The sequence below is a fragment of the Sus scrofa genome, chromosome X, assembly GCF_054392235.1.
Source record: "Sus scrofa isolate SSC_HxYL_T2T_F1_AM1 chromosome X, Sscrofa_HxYL_maternal_Yorkshire_Landrace_v2.0, whole genome shotgun sequence".
In the NCBI taxonomy this organism is placed as follows: Eukaryota; Metazoa; Chordata; class Mammalia; order Artiodactyla; family Suidae; genus Sus; species Sus scrofa.
Window position 1 is genome coordinate 37,593,363 of NC_139401.1, and position 16,991 is coordinate 37,610,353.

The 16,991-nt window shown below is 45.1% G+C and overlaps 1 protein-coding gene across 46 annotated transcripts in view; it reads left to right on the forward strand.

Annotated features, from left to right (window-relative positions):
• The window catches only part of SYTL5 (synaptotagmin like 5), a 304,058-nt gene that overhangs the window by 179,859 nt on the left and 107,208 nt on the right, over window positions 1-16,991 (forward strand). For all 46 annotated transcript variants that reach the window (XM_085007654.1, XM_085007642.1, XM_085007629.1 and 43 more), the window contains 2 exons: window positions 3,394-3,528; window positions 15,665-15,806. In XM_085007654.1, the coding sequence (XP_084863780.1) occupies window positions 3,394-3,528; window positions 15,665-15,806 (277 nt within the window). The remainder of the gene's footprint in view (window positions 1-3,393; window positions 3,529-15,664; window positions 15,807-16,991) is intronic.

Here is a 16,991-nt window from a genome sequence, read left to right on the forward strand (position 1 = left end):
CCAGTCATGTCTAAAAAGAGGTGACATCTGTCCCTTTTGGAGCATGTCAATGGCCTTGCCCCCACCCAGCCGAAGTGCTGATGTATGAAACACGGCAATCGAAGATCTATTCATTGGGCTTAACACACTGTGTCCCCTTTTTCAAATGCAGTCCTGAAGGAAGCAATCGTTTGGCCACCTCACTAGCTTAATTCCAAAAGCCAAGAAATGTATGTGTCAAATGCTATGAGTAAGAGTGGGGGGCACACGGGGAAGCAAGAAGCTTCCATCAAGGGAGTGTCGTGGGCCCCCAAATGCAGGTTATAAGGATCAGCAGGCGAAGTGTTGCTTCCCAGCCCTGCTTGTTGCAGTCTTGGCGTCTCAGGCCCACTTGATGGGCCTTTCCTGGTAGCTGGGCTTCACTCACAGGGGAAGCCACCAAGAGGGGCTACCAGTGCTGGAGCCTTCATCTGTCTCTGCAGAAAATCTCTTTGGTTTTTTGGTGGCTTTTTTTGTGGGATTTTTTTGGCTGTACCTGGGGCCTGTGGAAGTTTCCAGGCCAGGAATTGAACCCGAGCCACAGCGTTGACAACACTGAATCCTTAACCACTAGGCCACTAGGGAATTCTTGGTTAGTTATTATTCATTCATTCATTTATATTTTATTATTTTTTATAGCTTCACTCATGGAATATGGAAGTTCCCAGGCCAGGGAGCAAACCCGAGCCAGAGCTGTAACCTGTGCCACAGCTACAGCACTGCTGGATCCTTTAACCCACTGGGCGGGGGATTGAACCCATGTCTCCACAGCTACCCAAGCCACTGCAGTCAGATTCTTAACCTACTGCACCACAGTAGGAACTCCTCCTTCTGGTTTTGTTTGTTGTTATTCCTTTTTTTTTTTTTTTTTAAAGAATCTTGCACTGGAGTTCCCTGGTGTCCTAGTGGTTGAGGATCCGGAGTTGCCACTACTGTGGCTTGGGTTTGATCCCTGGCCCAGAAATGTCTGCATGTCATGGGCATGACCAAAAAAAAAAGACTCTCGAACTCAAAGTGGGAATGAAACCTAAATGTCCTTTGACTCAAACACCATGTCCTAGTTATCGGAGATGAATGGGAAAGATGGCCTAGAGTGAGCAATACATCCTATGGGTGGCGCCTCCAAATCCATTGTCGCTCCTGCGGGCTCCCACAGTGCCGTGACCTTTGCATCCATCTTTCCATTGCGCTCTGACGCCAAGCCCCTTCTTACACAGGAATATAAAGTAAATGAATGGGTCTCTCTCGGTGTCCACTCATGCTTAATTGGAAGCTCTTCAAGTGCCGAACCCGTGTCTTTTTTTGCTTTTGTGTTGTAGCAGCCACCATGGTGCCTGGCCCATCAAGCACAATCCTCAGTGGTCTGATCAACTTTAACTCAGAGCCCACAAGTGCTTCTGGGAGCTCTAGTTTGCAGACCATGGGCCAGGCGTCACTATGCAGGTTGCAGAATGGTGGGCGTGGAGCTGGCAGTCGGTAAAGAGCTGAACAGCAAGAATGAATTGTGTACACCCTGAGTTGTCAAAACAGTCATACTGCTAGACTGAGCTCTGTTGGAACTCAAAACTGGGATTTGGGGAGTTCCTCTTGTGGCGCAGTGGTTAACGAATCCGACTAGGAACCATGAAGTTGCGGGTTTGATTCCTGGCCTTGCTCAGTGGGTTAAGGATCCGGTGTTGCCGTGAGCTGTGGTGTAAGTCGCAGATGCAGCTCGGATCCCGCGTTGCTGTGGCTCTGGCGTAGGCCGGTGGCTACAGCTCCGATTGAACCCCTAGCCTGGGAACCTCCATATGCCGTGGGAGCGGCTCAAGAAATTGCAAAAATCCAAAAAAAAAAAAAAAAAAAAAAAAAACGCTGGGATTTGATGGTTGTGTCTTCAAGGAATGTAATACCCAGTCAGGGAGAAAAAAGTTCAGGAGTCCACACCTGAAAAGTTAATACATATAGAAGGATTTTTAGGAAACTTTAAGATGACAAGATAGGCTGCCTGAAAGCTTTTCTTTCCTTTTTTTTTTTTTTTTTTTTTTTTTTGGTAATAGCTGCACCCGTGGCATGTGGAAATTCCTGGGCTGGGGTTGAATCGGAGCTCCAGCTGCTGGCCACTGCCACAGCCACATTGGAACCAAGCTGCATCTCCAACCTGCAACACTGGATCCTTAACCCACTGAGCGAGGCCAGGGATCGATCCTGCATCCTCACGGACACTACATTGGGTTCTTAACGCTCTGAGCCACAATGGGAACTCCCTGAAAGCCTTTCTAAAACAAGTCAAGGAGTTAATTAACTATGGGGATGCAGTGCGGAAGTACGTAATTAAATATTAAATAAGTGGCTTAAATAATCAACATGGGGGCCATTGGGAAAGACATCAAATTCTAATTGGGACTTGATGAGGGCTTGACAGATGGATGGGGTCCAGGATGACCAAAAGGAGGAAAAATGATTCCAGCGGGAGCACCCACCGGAGATGGAAGTGCAGCGGTCAGGATGCATGCAGAGTGGTTCTCAAAGCAGCATAAATTGACATTATACTAAATTCTATTCTCACCAAAAAATGTAATTTTCCAGTTAGATTAAAGCTTCTGTCACTTTGACGAGACACCCTTCCAGGGGTGTTAGAAACAGAGACAGCTTGGCAGATTCTATTAAGATCGTCTCAGGACCTTTGCAATGCCTTCCCCCCCTGAGAAAACCATAGCTGTGAAATAAATGATCTGGTCTCTCCCGATACCATCACGCAAAGAATATAGCTTTGGTCTTTTTATTCAAGTGCCTTTGGAAAGAACCACATTTTGGGGTCTGCAGTAGCCTGGGTCGTGACTTGAATCTTGGTTTCCAAAAAGCTCTTTTTGCGCACGTTCCAAATAATGTTATGAAAGGAGAAGGCGATTGAATTTCATTCTGCTATGTGCCATTCCACTGTTCAGACATATTACCCCAGGGACATGGGTGCAGTCACTTATGCCCCAAGAATCGGCTGGGTTGTGGTCCGTGCCAGGTCCCGCTCTAAGCTCCAGAGACCTAGCAGGAATGCTCTCATGAAGTTGCCGTCTAAGAAGTTGCTCCCTTGATTTGTCCCAGAGAAGCATCCTCATTCCCCTCTCTGCACGACGTGAGTTCAAGCTCCGTCTTCCCAGCATCCCCTAAACAGGCTCAGCCCAGGCAGTGCTTCTCCATCCTCAGGTGAGAGTTCCCAAAGGCAGTGGTGGTTTTCTCTGACACTCTGCTGCAGAGGCACGGGGCGTGCCCCAGCAGTTCTCAGCCCCGGGTTGGCTTCCCTGAAGAATTACTGTTGAAAGCACGAGAGATGGTATTCATGAAGTGCTATGTTGAAATGCTTTCTTCCTTACCTTGCTTTTTCGTATGTAATTTCAGATTTCTTCTTAGCAAGTTCAGATCAGCAACCAGAGGCGAAATCATAACGCCAAAAGCTGAAAGTGGGCGGAGCTACAGCTTGGACCTAGACAGCCAAAATTTTCGGAGTTTAAGGTCAGCCCCCGGTTCAGACAGGTAAGACCCATACAGATTGGCCAGTCAGATAGCCTGCGGATAAGGCTGATGTGTTTCCATCCAAACAGTGTTCCTAGGTACCTATCAAGTCTTCCCTTTTAGAGAGACCTGCTAACATATAATATGAAAAGCCCGGGAGAATATATTTTAGTTGAAATGCAAAGCGCTTACCCTTCTTCTGGAATTTCAGCTATTGAAATCATCCGTGTTACCTGTATGCTTGATGGTTTGGGACTCTGGCCTGCAGTTGCAATGGAGAGATCTGGGGAAAATAAATTATTTTCACTGATTGCTTGATCTTGGTCTGTTTCAGGTCCTAAAAAAGAAACTTCTAAGTGTCATATACATTCCTGGCAGCTTTTAAAACATTAATCCCAATTTCATTTGAATTGCCTCAAAGAATTTTTTTTTTTTTGTCTTTTTGCTATTTCTTGGGCCACTCCCGCAGCATATGGAGGTTCCCAGGCTAGGGGTCAAATTGGAGCCACAGCCACTGGCCTACGCCAGAGCCACAGCAACGCGGGATCCGAGCCGCGTCTGCAACCTACACCACAGCTCACGGCAACGCCGGATCGTTAACCCACTGAGCAAGGGCAGGGACCGAACCCGCCACCTCATGGTTCCTAGTCGGATTCGTTAACCACTGCGCCACGACGGGAACTCCTGAATTGCCTCAAAGAATTTCCATAAACTCTACTTCTTTCTAGTTTTGGCACCTCTAATTCATTTTCAGCAGGCCAGGTCTTCAGAGCTCGTCCACATAGACCTATCACCTAGTAAAGAAAAATGAAGAGACAGAGAAAGGATAGCCAAGAGCACAGTCATTTCATGTCAGGCTTGATTTTCTTTATCCTGTTGGGGCATAAGTCAAGGCTCATTTCTATGATTGGTGTATTATATAAAGGCAACGATGAGAAAAATGTATCTACCCTCGTGTTTTACCGAGAGCACCGGTATTCTGCATACCTGTACCTTTTTCCCCCGATAGCAGGCCTGCAAACTAATGTCCCTTTACGTAACACTGCAGAGGAAAACATAAGCATAAAATAAATCATTTCTCTTCCATTATCACAAGATTATCACTGTGTGCATTGTTTTCCAAGTTTTCAAGGATGTGGATATATTTCTTTTATAATTAAAAAAATTAAATCCTGGTTGCATTTGTCCTTGAACTAGTTTCCTTTGACTTCCCCTGGGCCAGACCCCTGTCCTTTGTTTTGGGGAGGCCATGACTGACAAGTCACAAATGACACACCACCTTGACGATGCATCACAACATGAAAGGGATTGGGAAGCACTGCCTTGAAGAGCATCCTGTTTATTATGGTTCATATTTATATGCTTTTTTTTTTTTTTTTTTGTCTTTTTGCCTTTTCTAGGGCCGCACCTGCAGCATATGGAAGTTCCCAGGCCAGGGGTCCAATCAGAGCTGTAGCCGCCGGCCTTCACCACAGCCACAGCCACGTGGGATCCGAGCCGCCTCTGCGACCTACACCACAGCTCACGGCAACGCCGGATCCTTAACCCACTGAGCAAGGCCAGGGATTGAACCTGCAACCTCATGGTTCCTAGTCGGATTTGTTAACCACTGCGCCACAACGGGAACTCCATATTTATATACTCTTAAAACAAAAGCTCATCGGCCTCGTGTGTCAAGTCCATAGCAACCAGTAAAGGGCCACAGAAGCTTTGTATAGGAAATCTTATTTGATTGTTGAATTCTTAACTTTTAGGCAGTGATCCAAATTATTTAGAAATGGTAAGCAGTTGGCTTTGCGTTGCTGTTTTTGCTCAACCTCGTTGGAACTCTGTGGATGAACCATCTTGGCTCATATTTCAGATTAGCATTTAAAAGGGACATCAGGTATATATATATAGATAGATAGATATGATGGAGTCCCCTGTTAAAAACACAAAGTCTCCTGGCCCAACAAACAAAATTAAGCTATTCTATTTTAATTTGTCTTAGAGTTGCTCAACCAGAATAAGGGGCATGCTCTCCAGCATCAAAGTATTGGTACCATTCTTCCAGAATCTATCTGCCTGGATTTATTCCTTGCGTCTTGTCTACTGCTGGGTGTAAATACAGTTAGCCCTTGAATAATGCAAGGATTACAGGTGCTGAACCCTCCCCTGACCTTACCCAGTTAAAAATCCACTTGTAACTTTACAGCCAGCCCTCCCTATCCGTGGTGCCTCTGTATCCGCAGTTCCACCTCCAAGGATTCACTCGTCTGTGGATCATGTGCTACTGTATTATGTACTGTTGAAAAAAAATCCCTGTATAAGAGGACCCACGCAGGTAAAGCTATAAAGCCATATAGACATGTTTTACCCAATACTGGTATATTCTTGTTGGGATTTCTGGAAGATCGCCCATAAATATACTTTATCTTTTAAATTATAAATACGCTAAATGGTTTACTGATAGAATATAGCAATCAGAGGTGCTTTGGCTTAAGCAAGCCCAGAACAATGTTTTCCCATTAAGAACGAGAATCAAAATGTTTGGGAGATCCGTAGAGCAAAATGTCCTTTTCCCAGAACATGTGTTTATCACAATGACTCATTAATGGATTGCCACCTTGAGGTGACTTATCCCCAAATTATTCCTTAGAAAGTTGGGGCAGGACGTGGCCCATCCTGTCTTCCCTGCTATCACTTAGAGATGTTAATTCCTTCTTGTTTGCCTGGAGCTGCAGTAATTCTGCAAAGCCAAGTAGTGCAACGGGCAGGCTTTTCTTCTCTCCTTGGGTTCTGCAAGCAGAACTGCAGCCTCCCCTCTCCCTCATTTGGAATATGGGATAGCAAATTCCCCAAAAGGGAATTGCAAGAGTCCGGTCTCCTTGGTCTATTCCCTGGCCTCGCTTCGCAATTAATTCCCCTTTCTCCTCCACGGTGCAGATTTCTTCATAGTTCATCGCTCTTTTCCTGGAGCAGCTGGGCTTGGGTGTTCTTTTTGAAAACTCATATCAGTGTTGGAAATGAGGTTTTAGCAGATGCCTGCTTAGACTTTCTTTCTTTCCAGTAGTTTCAAAGCAGGGAAATGTACGAATGGGTCAGGCAGGGCTCAGCAGCCTCTCTGAGGAGCATGACAAATGGCCCTTCCCTGGTTGCTATGGACTTGACACCTGAGGCTGATGAGCTTTTTTTTTTTGTTTTTTTTTTGTTTTTTTGTTTTTTTTTAAGAGAACAAAATATGAACCATAATAAATAAACAGAATGCTCTTCAAGCCAGTGCTTCCCAGTCCCTTTCATGTTGTGATGCATCGTCAAGGTGCTGCGTGATTTGTGACTTGTCTCTCATGGCCTCCCCAAAACAAAGCCTCAGACAGGGATTCCTAAGGGAGTAATTTATTAATGGAAATGGTTCCAGGAGCATCCCGTAAGGGAATAAGAAAAGTAGAATAAAGAGGAAGATGAGCAATATGCCAGCTCCGGTGAGGTCTGAGTTTGAGTGCTTAGCTTGGTCCTGCAAGGGATTCTGGAGCATCGTCTGTCTCTGGGTTTTTCCATTTTGAGGAGCTGTCCCATTGCACTTCTGTGCCAATCAGCCATTGACCATAGGTTCCCTTAGATAAGATTTCTAGATTTGGCAAATAAAGATAGAGGATGCTCAGGTTCTCAGATAAAGAACCCTTTAAAAAAAAAAAAAAAGGGCAGCACCCACAGTATATGGAAGTTCCCAGGCCAGGGATTAAATCTGAGCCACAGCTCTGACCTATCCTGCAGCAACACCAGATCCTTTAACCAATGCGCTGGGCTGGGGATAGAACCCACACCTCTGCAATGACCTGAGCTGCTGCATTCAGATTCCTAACCCAATGCACCACAGCGGGAGCTCCAGATAAAGAACTTTTAAAAAGCATATTCCATGAAATCTTATTTTCATTTACATACTATAAAAATATTAGTGTATTTTTATACTAAAAAAAATTCGCCATTATTTATCTGAAATTCAGATTGAACTGGGGATCAGATACACCTCACGACATGTTTTGGCTTCCAGTACTAAAGGCAAACCTCTGAAGGTCATCGGTCCAAGCAGTCAGTGGAGAAACACCCAGAAGCTAGAGACGGCTGTGTGGAGCTTGGTACAAGGGATCTGAAAGGATCTGCCTAGGACAGCAGTGCTGTCCCCTGAAAAACAGAAAGGAAAAGTAGCACTTGGAACTGAAAATTCATTCTGTTCCATAAAACATGGATGAAGGATGCTGCTGGGCTTCTCAGCAGCATTTCTCTCTTGACCATAGAGACTACAGCCAGCATTTAACCAGGGGAACCTGTACGCTCTGATAACCAACTGCTTCCTCACATCCTTCACCTCCACCCCCTGCCGGGATGCATTCCGGTTTTATCCAGTTGTCCTTAATTGCTCTCTAGGAGGCCCGGGACTGACTGTCACCGTCTCTGTGAAGCTTCGCAAGCTGCCCTTGGTTGGCACACCATTCACAGCAGCCCCTCCGCTGCGTGTGTGGTACCTTCATGATTGAAAACATCGTACTTTCCTCACATCTTTTATTCTGGGCAAAATGAGTTTATGAACCGCATTCTGTCCTTTCACAACACAGCCTTTTTTCATCAGAAGTCATCTTCCTGTCCCGAAGGTCATTTTCATTGCTATCTTTGCCATTAAGATGGCGATTACGCAGCATCCTCTGCCTACTAATTGGAATATGGCAATGTGGGAGTGTTTCAGCTCTTGAGTCAGGGCCCCTTTCACAAAACCCATATGGGTTTTTTTGGTGTTAGAGAAAAACTATGTAACTAGTTTCTAATGTGCTTAGCAAACTCATTCCCTTACTAGGCTTTAAAAATTTGTTCACACTTACAGTGCATCTCTAAAAGTAATAAAGCTGCGATCATTTTGTGACTCAAAAGAATAAAGGCTGGGAGTTCCTACTGTGGCTCAGCAGGTTAAGAACCCGACGTAGTGTCCCAAGAGGATTCAGGTTCGAGCCTGGCCTCGATCAGTAGGTTAAGGATCCATCATGGCTGTAAACTGCAGTGTAGGTTGCAGATGCAGCTTGGATCTGGTGTGGCTGTGCCTGTGGTGTTGGCTGCCAGCTGCAGCTCCAGTTCGCCCCTTAGCCCGGGAATTTCCATATGTTGTGAGTACGGAGCTCAAACGACAAAAACCACCAAAATAAAAGATAAGTCTCTAAGGATTGTGCTCCAAAGGAAAATTACTTTCACCTCTTTCCTGTGCTTTTGCTTAATTTGTCCAGGGCTAATTCCTCTTTTTGCCTATTTTAATCTATTTTGGGTGAGCTTAGCACTTCTCAGTGGCAGCGGGGGCGGGGCAGGGGTGGGCAATCAAAGCCACAAGCTTCACACATATTCTCAGCCTATCATGATTCACAAAACCGTGGTGGCCTGAGAAGAATGAACCTTACTTCTGTGAAGTGATGGACCCATAATGGAACAGGCGAGGAAACGTGGCGTCACGAGAGTATGTAATTTACCCAAACTCTTGACCTTATCACTGGGAGTTACATGAGATCCGGGGTTGGCACGTACTTCTTCGGCGAGAAGGTTATATTTATAATTCATTCCATCCCTTTCTACCACATCCTTTGCCCGCCATACATACCTATCTTGATTTGGATTCCTGCAGAAGCAAACCCTGATATAAGGAATCAGAAGCAACTCATTTAGGATGTGGTCTTGGAAAAAACACAGATCGGGGAGTGAGGAAGAGAGCCAGGGAAGGGAACGGAACCCGGCAGGATGTGCCATTAAGCCAGATACCACTGCGGGCAACTAAAATTGGACAACTGTAGGAGACACTCTAGAACCCACCTCAAAGTTATCCGTTTAAGAGATCAGGGATCTGGGGTGTTTACAGACCTACTCCCTGTTCATCCTTGGTTGAAGGCTCATTCGAGGGCAGTATTTCTCCGGCACTTTGGACTTGTTCTGCGCACAGGAGCTCTGTGCTCTTGTGACCCAGACAAGTCCTCGGGTGTAGAGTTGTGGTTCTTCGTAGTAAGCAGGATTCTGTGGCTCGAGGTGAGTGTGGAGGGGAAATGGGCTGGGGCACCGACGTCCGCTACAGCATCCTTCCCTAACTGCACTCAGACCTCCTCCAAAGGTGCAGTGTGTCTGACTGCCAGAGGCTCAGCCCCTGGTTTATGTTTTCTTTATGTACGTGTCACTTTCCTTATTATAATGTCAATAACGTGAGATAGTATGGAGACTCAGCCAGACCCTTGACACTTAGGTTGCCTCTCAACTGGCTTCTTGACTTGCCTCATTCTTGTGGGCAAATGATTGGAAGCACGAAGCCACCTCTGTGTTGTCTTGTCATTTGTCTAATTGTTTGCCAAAGATTCACTGTCCTAGAAGGTTCTGTTTCTCCGAACTAAATGGAGCACATTTCCCTCCTCCAATATATTTGTCTTTTACTCACTGTTATATAAGGTGCATTGGGTGCCATGCTACATTCTCATTGTTGCTAAGATCCAATAATGGCCTTTCTTCTGCAAATCAGTGAGGCGTAGGGATAGATGAGTTGCTTATGATGTTTATACAAATAACTTCCACACACAGTTCTGCCCACATTATTAGCCTAGTGGTAAATGTGGAAGCTCTTAGGCATGGCTACTTTTCCATCCCTTCATGAACTTCCCCTTTGGCAGGGAAGATGGGGATGACTGAACAAATAATTTCAAGGCAATAGGGTATCACGAGAAAAGATAGCTGTGTGCTATGGAAAAACCAAAGACAGGCATTTAACTTTGCAGGGCATTCAGGGAAGCTTCATGGGGATGATCCCTAAACCATGTGAAGGAGGGAGGAGGACTTGGCCAGGTGAAGAACGCTAAGAGCCTAATAGACAGAGGAAATAGGAAGTGCAAAGGAAAAGAGGCGTAAAGCAATTTTGCAGGTGCTAGAAGACAAACCGTTCAGGGTTTTCAGAGAGGAAAATTGAAATTAGTTTACAAGAGGCGAGATGGAAAGCTTCATTGGACCAGGTTATGGATGGCCTTGGCTACCTCGGCACCTTTTTTTGATAAGCAACATAGCATCCCAGGTAGAACAAGAGTTGAGTGAATCTGAACTACTGCGTACAGAGTAAGCGCTGGTTCCATCTAGTTACTGAAAGCTCAGTTCTCCTGAGCACTTGCTTGCCTTGGTGTCTGTGGGGGAGGGCAGCTGGCTTCCTTGCTCTTGACTTTGAATCCACCCAAGCTTTTTTAATGGCTACCGGCCTCTCCTCCAACTGGCTTTTGGTAATTATTCAGAAACAAGACACCAGAACAGGATTTTGTTGTGATTATAATTGACTAAAATATTATCTGACTGAGATTTCTACCTGTTCTTAATTTCTTTTTCCTCATACCCAGAGTTGTCCCCTCATAGTGACTGTCTCCTCCATTTTATTTTATTTTATTTTAAAAATGAAAATATTCATGACCGCGTCCACAGCATAATGGAAGTTCCCCAGCCAGGGAAGTGACTCCGAGCTGCAGCTGCAACCTGTACCACAGTTGCAGCAACACTAGGTCCTTTAACCCACGGCACTGGGCCAGGGATCAAACCCTTGCCTCTGCCACGACCCAAGCCACTGTAGTCAGGTTCTTAACCTCCTGCGCCACAACGGGAGCTCCTCCATTTTAAAAAGTCTTTCGAAAGGAAATGCATTCTTTGAGGAAACCCTAAACATTTTAAAGCCGTCAAACACACCAGCTTTTGTTGTAGTAAATCAAATGATAAAGATTCTTTGTATCCCTCACACTTAAGATTCATTGAACAGAATTTCACTGAGCACTACCACCTTGTATTATATTGTCCTTTCTCTGAAAAGGAAAAAGTATGTCATTAAGCCATAGGGATTGACCCTGAGTCAGAGAAATGACCCAGACCACGGCAGTGGCAGCCACTAGGCCACCAGGGAATTCCATCGCTTCACTTTCTAAGTACAACCTCCCTTGTCTGTCTATTACATGTTTATTGGACCTGAAATAACTGAAAGGAGTTAGTAATGCAGAAGGAATAGCGTGTGGTCTGTGTGCCATGTTACACGTTACACCCTAGCGTCATTGTCGCAGGGCATGGAGTGAAGGTTCTTGTTGCCTTTGGCTGGTCTTTAAGGGGGCTCTCAGCTCCCCACACAGGCACAGGTTCAGCCCCGTTGGCCCACTCTGGGAAGGTTGGATCCCGGGAAGTTCTTTCCAGGTTCCAACTCCTGGGAGACCATTCTGTAAACCAGAAAAGCAACTCGTCACAGTCTGTGTCCCCTGTCCTTGGAGTCTTTATCTAGAAATGGATATACCTAGGAAGGCATTATCAAGGCTTGGCACCAGTATGAAATTAGAGATAAAATGGAAGGCTTTTAAAAAGGTCATCTCGGAATCCCCGTCGTGGCTCAGCGGTTATTGAACCCGACTAGCACCCATGAGGACTCGGGTTTGATCCCTGGCCTCGCTTAGTGGGTTAAGTAAGGATCCAGCGTTGCCATGGGCTGTGGTGTAGCTCACAGATGCGGCTCAGATCTGGTGTTGCTGTGGCTGTGGTGTAGACCAGCAGCTACAGCTCCTATTGGACCCCTAGCCTGGAAAACCTCCATATGCCACCGGTACAGCCCTAAAAAGCCAAAAAGACCAACCAACCAACAAAAGGTCATCTCATAAGCTAAAGTTAAATGAAACTCTTTCCTACCCTAAGCAATGTGTCTTCCAAGTAAGGCAGAATTTCCAAGCTTCCCAGACAGTGTCACGTTCCCCACAGTTTGGGCTCTATTAGAATGAGATACATGTATCTCTTTTCTTGTCAGTTTCTCCCTAAGCAAAGTTGAGCTTCAAGGTTCGTTAGCGCTGATTTCGAATACTTCTAATTTAAATATCAATAACATGACATCTGGATCACAAATAGGTCTTTCTTAATTGAACTTTAAACTTCTCTAATTTAGACTTGAGGATGCTTTTATCCTTATCCTATTTAAGTGGCAAAGACTCATGTATCTCATGTCAGATTCTGCATTAACATCTAAACGAGGTTTCACCCAAATGTTGATGATATTCAGCCTCAGAAGACTAAATCTTTTTTAGTCTAATCAACTGAAACAGTCAACTGAGAGAAAAATATTTTAAAGACTCTCGCAGGAAATGTCAGGGACAAATGCGAACGTATATTCCAATTTTTGAGATAATGCTTCCAGCAACCGTCATTTCCAATAGCTAGCTTGTCGTCACAAGATCATTTTCGTTATTACAGGATGGCCTCTTAAATGTCATCACCACAGTCAGCTTCTACCAGAGCGTCTACATAAGTCACACTTTGGGTTCTAGCAAAGTTAATCCGCAGTGGAGACTGCCAACACCATCTGGGTCTGGGAGGACCCTCGGCATAGACATGAGCAAAAATACTCACATGAGCCCCTTGAGATCTGAGCCTCTTGGCTCATTTCTGCAAGATTCAGTCCTAGTATTTCTTGAAGGAGACTTTACCTAAAACAGTAGGGAGAGAGATGTTTGTGGTAGTATTGTCATAAGAGTAGAGAACCTGTGAGCACAGGGCAGCATCACTGGGCAGCTCTCTAAGCCCCTTAGGAGCTGGACTTTGGGGATGAGCAGCATCACTTGGAAAGATATGAATATAGTTAACTGTCGTCAAATGTAGAAATGTAGCACCTGAGATGAGAGGGCTCGAGAAAATCACCAGGGCACTTAGCCTTGCCAATGGTATTGATTTATTTAATCACCAAGTTTTATATTCTTTTTGTCCGAATCAAAAGACATAGTGGGAGTTCCCTGGTGGCTCAGCAGATTAAGGATCAGCATTGTCATGTCTGTGGCTCTAGTTTTTGCTGTGGCAGGAGTTCGATCCCTAACTGGGGGACTTACGCGTGTCATGGGCATGGCAAGAAAGAAAGAAAGAGTCATAGACCCTTCCTGAGCAGAGTCCATAGTACTAAAATTTATTCAGAGTACCACTTCTAGAAAGAAGCAGCCAGGGACTGTTTCTGTGAAATATCAAAGGGATACTGCCCAGAAATTCTTTGTAGTCCTCTTCATCAAATTCCAAGAAACTAACTTCCAACTCTCTGATCCTTTCATGATCTTTTTGATGGCATTCTTCTCCATTCTCTCCATGTAGAACCTGCCTGGCTGTAACAATTTGATCTTGGTGAAACAACGAATGGGCAGTTTGAGAAACTAGCATGAGCTCAGGCTTTGGGTAGGCAGACAATTCTGTTTTTACCCTCAGTTTGTCATATACTAACCATGTCACATATGCACACACGTGTGTGCTTGTATGGAGTAATCGTTTCATCTCTCCAAGACTCAATTTCTTCATCTTTAAATAGGAATGTTGGGAGTTTCCTTTACGGCTCAGCAGTAATGAACTCAACTAGTATCCATGAGGATGCGGGTTCAATCCCTGGCCTCGTTCAGTGGGTTAAGAATCCGGCATTTCTGTGAGCTGTGGTGTACATCACAGATGTGGCTCAGATCTGGTGTTGCTGTGCCTGTGGTGTAGGCTGGCTGCTACAGCTCTGATTTGACCCCTGGACTGGGAGCTTCTGTATGCCATGGGTGGGGCCCTAAAAAAAGACAAAAAAATAAAAATAGGAGTGATAATAACTTATTAAAAGCTAGGGTGCTGTGGAAAGAAAAGTGTCTAACACCTAGAAAATGGTCAGTGGCACCTGCTATTTGTGTAATTATTGAGGGTGATGGTGGCTGATCGTATCAGTCAGGGCGTGTTTGATTTTGGGGGCATCTCTGGTGCAGAGCCTTGAAAAACCTTAGGAGCTGTGGTTGATAGCTCCTGTGGTCATTACTGACTCTTTTTTTTCTGCCAGATTTATCTTCTAGTAATGACCCATGTACCATCAGACATTCTTTTTTTAAAATATGCCCTTTCCACTGTTGCAGCAAAGGTCACAACAGCAGCTTGGATATGATGCCTGGTCTAGGAATTCCATGTGCCATGGAGTGGCCAAAAAAGAAAAAAAAACGTCCTTGATTCCTATAAGTCTCTCCTTTGATTGGCCCAACTGTGAGCTCTCATCACTAGTAACTATCACTACTGTGCTTTAACGAGAAGCTATTTATTATTATAGGTACACTTATAACTTGTTGAAGTAGCACCTGAAAGAGTGAAATTCACAAGGGCTTATATTTTACCATTTTGCATATCTTGCGCTCACCGAGAGCAAAGGATAAAATAAGGACAAACACTTCTCTGAAACTGTAATTTGTCAAAACTTATTTCCTTATGAAGCGCCATTTAATAAGAAAATTGTGATCCCCTCAAGGCAGGAACTGGTGTTTCATTAATCCTTCTTGGATGGAATTGAATCCATTTTCACAAGCATGAAAGTGAATCAAACCCATTTACAAAATGTCATTATTTTTATCCTACATTTATTAAATGTGCACCATGTGTCAGTGACTAACCCAACTCAGAGAAATAAAATCTCATTTCCAGGCATCAATTAAATGTGTACTGAGTGTCTCCTTTGCATCCAGATGTTGTGAAGGTTCTGGAGGTATCACGGTAAATATGTGGTGTCCTCTGTCCCCAGGGAGCTCACAGCCGAAAGAGGTACCGCAGTCTATGTATCTGTTAAGGAGCCCAACAAGCCGTGGTGTCGTCCACTGCTCCATAGTTTGGCAAAGACCGGAAGTCACCAGGAATTGAGCAGAGCCAAGGTTGACAAGGCCAGTGTGATAGATAGGAAAGCTGTGATGGGAGACGCCGGGCTTCATCTGGCCCTTGAAGAAGGGGGAAGGTTGGGAATAAACAGTGACAAAATGGGCTTATCAAGTGGGGAGAACTTGAGCAAAAGCCTTCGCTGTGGAATCATGAGCCTGCGCCTGGTGAATTGCAAAAATAGTAAAGAACCAGGGCTGCCTGGGAGAGTGCTGATGAGCAGTTCGGAACAAGCTGGAGAAGCAGAGTGAAGTTCATTTACAAAGGCGCTGGAGTCACACACGGGGTGTTGAACCCCGTGAGCCCCTGAAGGTCTTTGAGAAGGAAGACACCATGGTAGTTGCCATCCCGTCCACTGTGACCCTGATGTGGTTCGCGTGTCGCCATTGTTTTCTTGGAAGCTTTTCCCGAACTGTATCTTTGATTGCTGCTCTGTGTCCACGTTCAAGTCCGAATCTTCTTTCTCATTTAGGGGAAGCACCGGTTCATCAGATCTCAACGAGCAGGAAGCTGCTTCCGGAACTCCAAAGAGCATCCGGAGCAACGGTGTGACCCCAGTCAGTCAGAGGTCACCAGCCCCAAGCACACGCAGCGCGACCTCAGGGAGCAGTAGAGTAAGTCCATGAATGTGCAGGAACATGCCTGGTCCGGGACTCAGCCTCCCCACCCCGGTCTGGCTGCGCTTCAGGTCTCTGGATCTCAGAGCGGGTTGTTTATTTTGTTTAATGACCGATGCTTCTTTATCAGAGCTGAACCTCCTGCATCCTTAGCACCTGGCAGGAAGCCTAAAGTGAAAAGGAAAGAGAAAGAGCAGGTTCAAAGGTGGAATTTATTTGGTAAGGGTTTAAAGGGATAGATGGTTAGGATAAAACAGAAATAATGTTTTGCAGTCTCTGATTTTGATCTTCGGTGTTACTGCTCAAGATCTTGACTGCTCTAAAACATTTCCAAACTGATTTAAATTAGGAAGGTAGACTCTTAAAATGTTTTTTTATCCTTTTCTTTTCTATACACCTGTTAAAATAAGAAGACGATACATAATGGAAACAAATTACACAATGTACGTGTGTGTCTAAGTTGTTCTTTTGAATGAATGAACATCTACTAGATTTTTTGATTAAGCAGGAAACTCCATGTATGTATGTGACATCTATAGTTAAGAAATCTTTAGGGAGCTCCTGTTGTGGTTCAGCGGTAATGGACCTGACTAGTGACCATGAGGATGTGGGTTTGATCCCTGGCGTCACTCAGTGGGTTGAGTATCCAGTGTTGCCAGGAGCTGCGGTGTAGGTCACAGATGTGGCTTGGATCCTGCATTGCTGTGGCTGTGGCGTAGGCCAGCAGCTCAGTTCCAATTTGAACCCTAGCCTGGGAACTTCCATATGGCACAGGTGTGGCCCTAAAAAGGCAAAAAAAAAAAAATCTTTATATATAAACTACAATTCCTTGATTCAGCCAATATATAATGAGGGCCTACTATATGTCAAGCCTTGGAGCAAAGACTTGAAAGAAGTGAAAGAGTTTAACCACGTGGGAGTCTGGGGCACGGTTTTCCTTCATGCAGTGCCAGCTCTGATATTCAGCAAGTCCATCCCGGGAAGGCTCTTGTGGTCACTTACCGCTGGCCTCCATCTCGCATAGTCAGTGCCCTTGCCTGACCAGTGTCTAAAAGATCATTCTCGCCACTGGAGGAACAGCCAGTGCAAAGACCCCGAGGTGGGAGCATACCTGGTGTGTTCAAGGAAGAACAAGGAGGCCAGCGTGGCTGCTGTGAGTGAACGTAGGCCTGAGTACTAGGA